The sequence below is a fragment of the Protopterus annectens genome, chromosome 1.part2 (assembly GCF_019279795.1).
Source record: "Protopterus annectens isolate FY-2018-M chromosome 1.part2, PAN1.0, whole genome shotgun sequence".
Classification (NCBI taxonomy): Eukaryota; Metazoa; Chordata; order Ceratodontiformes; family Protopteridae; genus Protopterus; species Protopterus annectens.
In genome coordinates this window covers 447271795-447283828 of record NC_056727.1, presented here as the reverse complement: position 1 = coordinate 447283828, position 12034 = coordinate 447271795, and the positions used below count along the sequence as shown (strand labels likewise).

Genomic DNA, 12034 nt, shown 5'->3' with positions numbered 1-12034 from the left:
GAACCCTACTGACAACTGGGGACCATTTAATGTAATTTTAATTTATTTATTTTCTAAATGGGTAAGTTATGTACTCATCATGGGCCTTTTCAGCTATGAATAAGTCCCTGTGGTCAAGAGTAACTAAATTATAGAGTAGCCATTCAACCAAATTGTTTTGGGAGGTGGAAGAAAACTGGAAAACCCCAAGTTATCAGCACAGATGCAGGTAGAACTTGCAAAATCCACAGGGACCATGAATTTTTTGGGGGGGAGGTTTCAGGGTTGAACCTTAGACCATGGCACTGTGAAGCAAGTTCTTAACCATTGAACCACCACGATGCAATACTGTCTTGAAGAGTAATACTGAATTCTCCGTCGCAACTAATTTGATATTCACTTTATAATGACAGTATTAATTGCATGGAAGTTGTATTCAGTTTTTAAGTCCATAACTGTATTGACATACCCTTAAAACCTAGCCAGACTGAGTAGGTACAACCCTGAGTTGGTGACTTAAGAGCCAACTTAACCACATTGACCATGAAAGTGTTGTTTTATCTCTCTGCTGTATTATCTATGATAATTCTATACAAATACTTTTTGTAGAGAAAGTTTGTTTATACTTTTTAACTAAGCTTTACACTTCAGTAAACACTGAATGTGTTTACTATGCTGTAACTTGGGTTTTTGTGTACTGTTTATGCCTACAAAAGTTCAGGATACACATTAACATAATTTGTGAGGCAACATGTACAATGTAACTCATATGTAGCTGTTGTAGACTGAAAGCATCAAGTATGCAGTCCTGAACACTAGGTATTTTAAAGACTTGTATATTTTTTTGCCTTGTTCTTCAGATGGGACTGTGTGTAGAGTGCAAGACAATGGTGCCACTGAACACACCAACATGTATTGTATGCGAAGCACCAATACCACCACAACTTCAGCCACAAGCCAGTATCAGAATGAAGGTAACATTAATATTTAGATTAATGCATAAAACTATACATTTTTGTAATCTTCCATTGTAGTTATATTTACTGTTGTTAAATAATCAAGTAATCTTATATTAAAGATATCTTAATATCTAAAGTCTTGCCCTTTAAAACAATAACTACACTTTTCATATTTTTTCTGGGTTCTGTAAGTACTAGAATGCAATGTACAATCTACAACTAAATAAATTATTTTACTGACAAAACTACAGTAAAAATGCATTTTTTTCTGTTTATTTTCAGGGTAAAAATGTTTGTAGGTCTTGTGGAACTGGAAATCCCATTAACATCAAGCACTGTGTTACATGTGAGACTAGATTACCTGACACACAGCAAGTAAGTGTTTTGTCCATGCTGACATCCTCAATGGTGGGATGCTATAAAACCAAGTAATATTCTTAGATATATAATGCTCTTACTTGGACTGTCTGATTCAACATTCTTCTGTATGCTTTCTTTATTTTCAAGACAGGAGAAGTAGACACACTGTTGAGTTCCAAAAGGTTTTAAAGTAATTGACAGTGGAACAAATACCCATGACCAAAGTCAAACACTTGATAAGTTTTTGAGTATAATTTACAAGCTGCACCTCATACATTAAAGGTCTTGCTTCAAGGGAGATAATGAAACAGATAATAACATGTAGGATTTATACAGAAATTTATCTTGCTTTCAGTAAGTTTTTTTTCTTTTGACAAACTGTAAAGGTTGATTTCTTCCTCTTCCTTTGTCAGTTCTTTTTGATAAGTTCTGTATACATGAAGGATAGCATAAACTTTAAAAATGTACTGGGGGGGGGGATTAAGTGCTCAGTGAGGATTAATATATTCCATAAAAAGTTGAGAGGCAACTTAATCACTAAGGGTGACCATGTTAAAAAGCAGAGCTCCAGCCTAAAAGGAAGTGTGTATTAGCAGGGGGCTGGAAGGCTGCAAAGTTTTGCTTAGCTAGTGAGAAGGGAGGGAAATCATCATGAATGATTTTAAACCGCAAGATGTCGCCGCTTTCTAGGAATGTCTAGCATTTAGTAAAATATAGGTACTTGAGATTAGGAATTGCTAATCAGTAGGGGTTTTCCCTTTAAAGGGCTTGTCAAATTAATAAAGCATTACCTCAGTGTAGAGTTACACACAGAAGTCAGTGGCGTGAATCAAGAAAAATGTAAATAGGTCATTTTAAGTAACAGCAAAGGTAATCTTCATGTAGATCACTGACTATAGCAGGCAGAGAGAAGGTTTTATTACATATAAGCAAAGAAGTTATGTTGGTCATGAGGAGGGTAACAGCAGACAGGGCTAACCAATCTTTTAATGAAAAAAATCTAGTGGTGCCATGATGAATAGAAATCGTCCAAGGAGAATAAGAATTCTCATTCTAATCTATAGAAAGGCATACATAATTAAGTTGGGGAAGGAAACGCAGGAAGCAGAATTCGGACTCAGAACAGGGAATCCTACAAGACCATCAAGAGGATGTGGGAACCAATGTCACTGATTTTTAATTTGTCTTCCAGAGTCTTAACATCTTCTCAGATGTCATTGCTGGAGAAAGGTCTCTCCTTTATTCCAGCAGTTAAGGCGGACATTACTGCTACAGTTCTAGATTTGAAGATGTTTGCACATTTCCAGTTAATGTAGGTAATGCTATGTTAAAGAAATCAAGTGCATTTATTCCGATATTAGATCCATTATTGGATGCTTTTTGTCGAACTTGTGACAATGATTTGTTTCAACTTTTTTAATAATGACACTAAAGTGAAAACTTTTCATAATTTAAATCATTCTGAGTATAGAGCTTTGAGAAAATTACAAGCTGATCAGAGCATTTCTATTTGCCCTGCGATAGTTGTTATGGACATAAAATTTTATGTTGATGCAATGCATGACATGCTTTCAGATGATACTGTTTATTCTGTTTGCAACATGAATGATACAAGTATGATGATTCATTCAGTTTACTCTGCATTGAATAAGTGTTTATTGAGTAGAGTAATATCGCTGGATATGTTTAATTATTTTATTGTTGATTGTCCGGTTTTGCCTGTATTAAATGGACTCCACAAAGTACACAATGATTCGTCCAAACCACTTATGAGACCGATTGTTTCAGGAAGGGGTTGGCTAACCGAGACTCTATTGATTTTTATCGAGAAAGAAGTGAGACCTTTAGTCGATTAATTTCCCACAATGTTGAGCGATTTGAAACCGTTCCTAGAGCAATTGTGTCTATGTATTAATGGTAATCCACTGATGGGTCATTGTGTAATGGTAACCTTAGATGTGAAATTACTTTTTACTATGATTCCTAATGACATTCGACTTAAACTAGTGAAACTTTTTTTGATGCAGAATAGTTGTTTGATATAACTAAGATAGATTTCATTGGTTTGCTGTTAGAATTAGTTCGAGAAGAATGTATTATTATTTGAAGTTACTGTTGGCAGAAACAAGGCGTAGCTGTGGGCATGTCATGTGCAAATAGCTACGCCAATATAGTTATGGCCCAATGGGAGAATACATATCTTTTAAGTAATAATAGGTAAGCACCATGTTATGGGTGGGACCACTGAATCTGATTAATTAACTTGTGGAATATCTACACAGTACCACCATGTTTTTGAGGTTTACATGTAATTATTCCATTGATGATATGGAATTCTTGGATGTTAAGGTCACGAGGAGTTGTGATGGGATTTTTCGTACTAGATTGTTTAGGAAAGCATGTCGTATGAACAGTATAGTAAGGAGAGATGGTATGCATCCGATAAAGACCTTCAGAAATGTATTAAGAGAAAAAGAATGAGAGTATCGAGACTTAAGAATGCAGATAGTGAATTCATAGAAGACCTTGAAATAATCAGGAATGAGTTTATTGTTATGGGGATATAAGAAGAGAGATGTGATAGACATAGGTATTGATGTTAGGCAGCTGAGGTCTGACTGTGCACGCCCCTATTTTTCAGGTAATAGGACATCAAAGGACAATACTTCACTAGAAGTTGCCAAACAGAATGTCCAGTTGACTTTACATTATTCTAGTAATGTTATCATGATTTGTACAGTTGTTAAGAAGAATTGGCCCATTTTGATGTCTGATGATAAAATCAGGCACATAGTAGAACATCTCCAATTTTGCTTTAAGAACAAGAAGTCCCTTAAGAGATTTTTATACTGTGGTTGTTCCTATAGGATGGATTTAGTAAGCACTATAGGCACTGCTCTTTGTGGCATTGTAACTTTTGTATGTATATCGATAGAACAAATCACTTTAGACATCCAGCATTGTGCAGAGAATTTTATTTTAGAGTGACAGCAGATTGTTCTACCAAGAATATAGTGTATTTGGCATGTTGCACCTCTTGTTCATCGTTTTATATAGGTATAATGAATAGAACTTTTAAAGAATGGATTAAGGAGCATGTAGCAGCAATTTGTAGACAAGATGAGAAGAATGCACTTGCCAAGCACTTTCTGGAGAATGGTTTGACAAATTCTTTTAGGTTCAGTCTAATGGAATGTCTACAGGAGAGTTTTTGTGTTGGGGATCTAATTAATTTAACTGAACAACATGAGATTCGTTTAGGTTATAGGCTGAAAAGACGTCAGGGCTTAATTGCAAGGTCCGTCTTAGACCTTTCCTTAAAGCAGGTAGTTTGTTTAAATAATTTATTTACATTGTTTTAAATGCTTTTTTTAATTAAGATAGTTATATATTATTCAGTCATTTTATTATTTCATTATACTTATTTAGATTTAGATGAATTGGTTAAATGTTTTAATGAATATTTTTTTATTGTGTACTATTTTTATGAATGAATCAACTATAGCTATGATGTCATCTTTGTGCTGTGATTAGCTTGCCAAAGTCATGTGATTTTCAGTACCCTTAAAAAGGCTCAGTTGTTTTAATTTTGTATGTGGTCTGATGAAATGCCTTATCATGTGAAAGTGGTAACCCTATTATTAAAGTTTTTGCCATGTTTGATTCTGGTGCATTCTTTTTTTTTCTCTTAAATATTATAATAGTTTACTGTTACTTATAGGTTGGAGTTAGGTTAGCTAGAAAAGTGGTAAACAATAGGAAGTCATCACCTGATTTTATGGATGCAATTTTCTATTTGTGGAATATAAACATACTAGTTGATGGATTCAAATTAGAAAAAAACATTACCACATGTTAGATCTTTCAAGCCATGCACGGTAATGTTCCAGGAGACTCACTTGACTAGAATTAAGCATCAACAATTAGTGAAAAAAGAGTGGAGTAGAAAAACCCTGGTGAATTTCAGAGGATAAGAAAGAGAGGGCTAGGTATTTGCAAAGAAAAAAGCTACCCATTGGTGGTGAAAGAGGAAGAGACAGACTCGGTAGGGAGATATGTAGTCATTATATACAAGGATCTAGAATAAAGCTGGCATCTATTTATATTCCCCAGAAAACAAGCTGGGAAGGCATTAAAGCAATGCTAAATGAAATGCATAGTTTTCAACAAGATATGTTACTATTGCAGAGGACTGAAATATAGTCATGGATAAGGAAGATGTAAGTAGGTTAAAAAAAGATGTAAGTAGCGGTCCTAGGCATCAGATGTTCACTAGGGAAGAGAAGGAAGACTTCTAATGAGCTACTGTAAAATGTTTGGGTTTATTAGTGTAACAAGACCAGTAACATCAGGCAAAGATTTTACTTTTTATTCAAATAAATGTGTGGCATGGGCAAGTATAGATAGTATCTATATTGCAGGAGAGCATGCATTTTTGTTGAAGGAAGTTAACACCCACCTCTTTACACTTATCAGATCATGTAGCAATGAGCCTGGTACTTTGACAACAGGGTGCCATCGACATATTAAGATACTGAAGATTCCCTAATTACCGATTAGCCTATAGGAAATATGAATAATTAAAATAAGACTGTCATACAAACTTTACTTCTGAAACTGGGCAAGAGTTGCGAATCAGTGTTAGGCCAATGGGAGACTCAAAATTGAGGCAAGAAACTTATTACAAGAAAGGGAAGGATGTTTCAGAAGAGAAGAACATCAGCAGTATAAGGATAATCTGACCAGACATAAGTTATTACAAGAGAGTGGAGAACAGGGACAGTCTAAAGAGGATGAGATAAAAGCCTTGAAGTACAGCTTGAGCGGTTACTTATTTGTGAATTTGAGTGTCTCTCTCAAACAATTTTATTTATTTATTTTAATTTCTTCGAGTCTATTGGGTTTCTAATACCATGACGGGAATGGACCCCATCCCTAAGTCAAAGTACGATTAAACTTCATGTAATTAGTATCACTTCCACCTTTCATGTTAGCCAGAAGTGCTCTTTGCAGCACCAGCAATGTGCCCAGAACTGACTCCTACAATTCTTATGGAGTTACATGTATCTGTAACATATTTAAGTATGACTGGAACTGTCTGGGTAACTTTCTTCCACATTGCCCTCATTTCTGTCTGCAACTGGTGTTTTATGACTTTGTGTCTCTCTGTACTTAAGACACTGTAGTCAATGTGTGCAGCAATTTCGATGATCAATGATACTTTTGTCTTCTTTTCATGGACTACCGTATCTGGTTTTCTCACATCTATTTTTTGAACTGTTGGTAATGGGTGACTCCATGCAATATAAACTTCATCATTTTCTATAATGTTTTGTGGCTCATGTTTCCAATGTTTTTCAGCTACTTCAATATAATACCGTTTGCACAATCCCCAATGCAACAGTCTTGACACATTATTATGCCGTTCAGTATACAGTCCAACTGCCATTAGTATATCACAACTGGCAACAGATGTGCAACTGTTACCACTTCTGTTTTACAAAACCTACATTTGTCTGTTTCTACTACATGTTCAATGGACTTTGTAAACTACCATGTACATAGTCCACTATCTTGGGCCGCCAATATTAACCTTTCATCTTTTGGTTTAAATTCACCTCTCCTTAACCATTCCTGCATTTGATGCTGATTGATATGAGGTTGTTCCAAGAATTCTCAGTACTTGCAACTATATTTATACATTGAAAAACACACATTCACCAGCACATCACCAGTATCTCTTCTTTATTTCATTAGCGATCTGGTACCTCGGCATTTCGCCTTCGTGGATCACAATACAATCACATTTTTAGCAAATATATATACTTACTCCAAATTATCACCAACAACTGACATTAATTAACTAATTATTATATTAAACATTTAAAGCAACAGACTACATATCAATATTATATATAGTGAATAAATAAATAAATTCACCAATTAGTCAGTATAAACTACTATACTACAAAAATACAAATTTAAATAAATATGGAATGTTAGGTAATAAAATATTAAATACCCAATTCTTGATTCAGACCAAAGGGCTTTAAAGTCTTACATTTTAGAATCATTCTAGTTTCTAACTCAAGCAATTTGCTCACATAATCCCCCCTTCTAGCTGAAAAAGGCTTACCAAGAACACAGAATTTTAAAGTACTAGGGGAACCACCATGTTTAACAAGGAAATGCTGGGCAACAGGACTAACTTCACTACGGTTCCTAATATCTCTTAAATGTTCTAAAACTCGAGTCCTAACCATACGTTTGGTTTGTCCTATATACCAAACGACAACACAAGAGCAACCCAAAATATATACCACCCCTATCGATCTGCAGTTAAAGTATAACCTAGGGACGAATGTTATACCATTAACAACATTCACATTCTTAACCCTGTCACAGATGCTACAATTGCCACATGAAAAAGTGCCACGAGGCAAGAAATTATTGTTCCCTTTAACAAAGTTATGGTTTAACAGTTCTTTTAAATTTCTCCCCCTCTTAAAAGAGAAAGTAATATGTTTGGGAAACAAGTGGCCAATAGTATCATCATATTGATATGTATTCTGTTGCTTTAAATGTTTAATATAATAATTAGTTAATTAATGTCAGTTGTTGGTGATAATTTGGAGTGAGTAAGTATATATATTTGCTAAAAATGTGATTGTATTGTGATCCATGAAGGCGAAATGCCGAGGTACCAGATCGCTAATGAAATAAAGAAAAGATACTGGTGATGTTCTGGTGAATGTGTGTTTTTCAATTAATTTTTTTTGCTTGCTGGTGTTTTTTGGATTTGGAATATTTTTACTAGCACTTGTACCAGTATCAACATGTCGCAGACAACTGGGACTCCTGGGCAACTTGACTTGCTAGGAGGTATTCTTTTTGCTGACATTGTGAGTGAAAGAGAAAAAAGGTTCACTATGCTGGATCCCTGGAATGTTGGTGGAAATCGTGATTCGGATGGGCGCTTTCAGCAACTGGAGAGACTGATGGCTAAAAAAGTCACTCTTTTTCTGGATACCCGACTTCTGGAGAAATATATAAGTTTAAATTTGACTCCAAGGGGGCTACGCATTGATAGGCTTTCTGCTACTCAGTTCTCGGAAGAGGAGAATGACCTCTTTGAGGAATGGAAGCAAGCCTCTTTGGAGTGCACTTTGAATTGGCTCCGCATCCTGATTAAGCGGAACATGAGAGCACATAATAAACTAAAAGCAGAAATCTTGCACTTACAGGACGAGGTGGTGGAGGAGTCCTGTTACAGAGTGCAGATCTCTAAGATAAATGAAAAGATCTCTAAGTTAGAGACTGAAATTATTCAGCGTAAAAGAAATACATTAATATGGGACTTGAAAGATTATGAGACTGGGATTCTTTTTTCATGGCAGCGTGAGCCGACGCGAAGTAGGTCAAAGGTCAGAAGCGGCTACCAGAAGCAGCGGAGTGTGTCAGTGTCTTCAGCGGAAAAAAAATGTTACTAAATATGGTTCTAAAAATGTTACATTTGCTGACTCTTCAGCTTCTCTAATTTCGGAGCCTGAGGGTGCTAATGGTACTTCAGTTTCTCCGAGAACTGAACATTCTTTTCAGGCTAATAAATCGAGCTGGGGGAGAAATTGTAGAAAGGGAAGAAATCGTTTTAAGTAATGTACAAACAAGTGAGTACAATGAACAGACTATATGTTGTGAATTTATCTGATTTGAATCTTACTAATGATATGAAAGCTGTATTGTCCAAAGGCAGCAAATTTGTACCTACATATTTTCCATCTTTTGCTGATTTATATTTAGAGTTAAAGGCATTCAGCAGAAAATTATATTTAAAAGTTTTTTTTCATAAAAATGTTAACTCTGCTGAGAATGTTCATTCAAACAATTTAAATTCTAATGATTTTGATGAGGATTTATTAAATATGTCAATTTATGATTATGATGATGCTGAATTTTCTTGTTTGGAAGAAATTATGGATAATTCTAGTTGTTACCACACTGGATATGGGAAGTTAACAATACCCCATCTGGTAACTGATAAGAAATTTGTACCTAATATTAATGTACCTGCCATCTCTGTATTTTTAAAGATTTTGTTTAAAGAAATTTCTATGAAACTTGCTGAATTTTTTAGGCAAAAGAAATGTTATAATTTAAGTAAAAATGAATGGCTTGCTTTTAAGAGCATTGAAAAAAAAACTGAGTTTATTTTTAAGTATGCTGACAAAGGAGGTAACTGGGTAATACTAAACAAACAAAATTATTCTGAAATGGTGGCTGATTTGCTGAAGAATGCAGATGAGTATAAATGTTTAGTAAAGGACCCAGTAGCGGAATATAATGATGAACTTCTGGCTTTACTAGAAAGAGGGGAACATCTTGGTTTCTTTGATCATAAGGATGCATGTAAACTGTATATTAAGAAACCTATAACTCCTATTTTTTATGCTCTGCCTAAAGTGCATTAATGTTTGAATAAACCCCCGGGTAGGCCCATTGTGTCAGGGGTTGGTTCATTTTTAAATAACATTAATATTTTTTTGGATTTCCACTTAAAAGCACATTTAAAGAAGGTTGTAGCGCATATTTCCAATACTCAGGATTTGTTAAGTGAAGTTTCTAATGTTAGATGGCAGAATGACTACTATTGGGTTACTATTGATGTAAAATCTTTGTATACGAATATCAATCTCAGATGGGGTTTAGAATCTATTAGGGAAATGTTGGGTGATGGACCTAGAACCACCTTTTTGATTAATCTACTTGAATTTTGTTTAACTCATAATTATTTTTCTTTTAATAATGAGTTTTTTCTGCAGTTAAAAGGTACGGCTATGAGGGCTGCTTTTGCACCCTCATATGCTATTATATATATGGGATATTTTGAAAGGAAATTTGTCTATCCCACCTTGTTCTTTAAGAACAATGTTGTATAAGTGGTTTATAGGTGATCTCATCTTTATTTGTAAGGGTGATGTTAATAATTTTTTGGATTTTTTTGAGACGCTTGATAATAATGAGTATGGCTTAACCTTTTCCTATGAGTTAAATAGGGAATATATTAATTTTTTGGATGTAAATCTATATAATGATGGAGAATCTATTGGCTTCAGGCCATATAGAAAATCAACTTCAGTGAATATGTTTTTACATGCAACTAGCATGCACCCTGAACATTTATTAAATTCCTTACCATTTGGTGAATTTAAAAGAATTTATGATCACACTAGTGATAGGAATGAAAGGGCTAATGAGTTGGATAAAGTTTTGTTAAGGTTGAGAGACAGAGGTTATGATGAGACTCATCTGTTGGGATGCAAGTGTAAAGTACTTGGGGATCTTTATGATGGTCCATATCAACATTCATATATGCCAGGTATGAATAATAAATCTGCAGATAAAATGTTTGATATAAGGGATAGTGATGATGACAAAAAGCTTTTTTATGTCACAAGATTCTCTCCCTTTTCAAAGGAATTAACTAGAATAGTGAGAAAATATTGGCATATTGTTAGTGAGGATGAAACTATTGGCCACTTGTTTCCCAAACATATTACTTTCTCTTTTAAGAGGGGGAGAAATTTAAAAGAACTGTTAAACCATAACTTTGTTAAAGGGAACAATAATTTCTTGCCTCGTGGCACTTTTTCATGTGGCAGTTGTAGCATCTGTGACAGGGTTAAGAATGTGAATGTTGTTAATGGTATAACATTCGTCCCTAGGTTATACTTTAACTGCAGATTGATAAGGGTGGTATATATTTTGGGTTGCTCTTGTGTTGGCGTTTGGTATATAGGACAAACCAAACATATGGTTAGGACTCAAGTTTTAGAGCATTTAAGAGATATTAGGAACCATAGTGAAGTTAGTCCTGTTGCCCAGCATTTCCTTGTTAAACATGGTGGTTCCCCTAGTAGTTTAAAATTCGGTGTTCTTGGTAAGCCTTTTTTCAGCTAGAGGGGGGATTATGTGAGCAAATTGCTTGAGTTAGAAACTAGAATGATTCTAAAATTTAAGACTTTAAAGCCCTTTGGTCTGAATCAAGAATTGGGTATTTGATATTTTATTACCTAACATTCCATATTTATATTTATTTAAATTTGTATTTTTGTAGTATAGTAGTTTATACTGACTAATTGGTGAATTTATTTATTTATTTATTCACTATATATAATATTGATATGTATTCTGTTGCTTTAAATGTTTAATATAATAATTAGTTAATTAATGTCAGTTGTTGGTGATAATTTGGAGTGAGTAAGTATATATATTTGCTAAAAATGTGATTGTATTGTGATCCATGAAGGCGAAATGCCGAGGTACCAGATCGCTAATGAAGTAAAGAAGAGATACTGGTGATGTGCTGGTGAATGTGTGTTTTTCAATAAATTTTTTTGCTTGCTGGCGTTTTTTGGATTTGGTATATTTATACATTTTCCACATTTCTTGTCTTCTCATCTGATCCTTTACCTTATATTCTTTTTTTTTTAATTTTTGGCTCATTCAGTTGCTGCCTGATTTTTTTCTACTTCTGGTCTGATTTCCATTCCCACTTGACACAGATATGCTTCTGCTAAACAGGGAAGTCATCTTAGACTTATTCTCCTCATGTTTTAAAACTTTCAGTATGTTTGGGTCTTGTGAGATCAGAAGATATGTGTACAGCCCTACGACTGCAAATCTATACATGTAATCAATTTTGAGGAGGCCCATACCTACTTTGGAATGGGGAATAT

At 34.5% G+C, this 12034-nt stretch overlaps 1 protein-coding gene across 1 annotated transcript in view; it reads left to right on the top strand.

Annotated features, from left to right (window-relative positions):
- Nucleotides 1-12034, top strand: part of DZANK1 (double zinc ribbon and ankyrin repeat domains 1) — a 1792612-nt gene that overhangs the window by 705726 nt on the left and 1074852 nt on the right. Inside the window, exons 9-10 of the mRNA XM_044056983.1 lie at nucleotides 840-953; nucleotides 1221-1313. Of these exons, the coding sequence (XP_043912918.1) occupies nucleotides 840-953; nucleotides 1221-1313 (207 nt within the window). The remainder of the gene's footprint in view (nucleotides 1-839; nucleotides 954-1220; nucleotides 1314-12034) is intronic.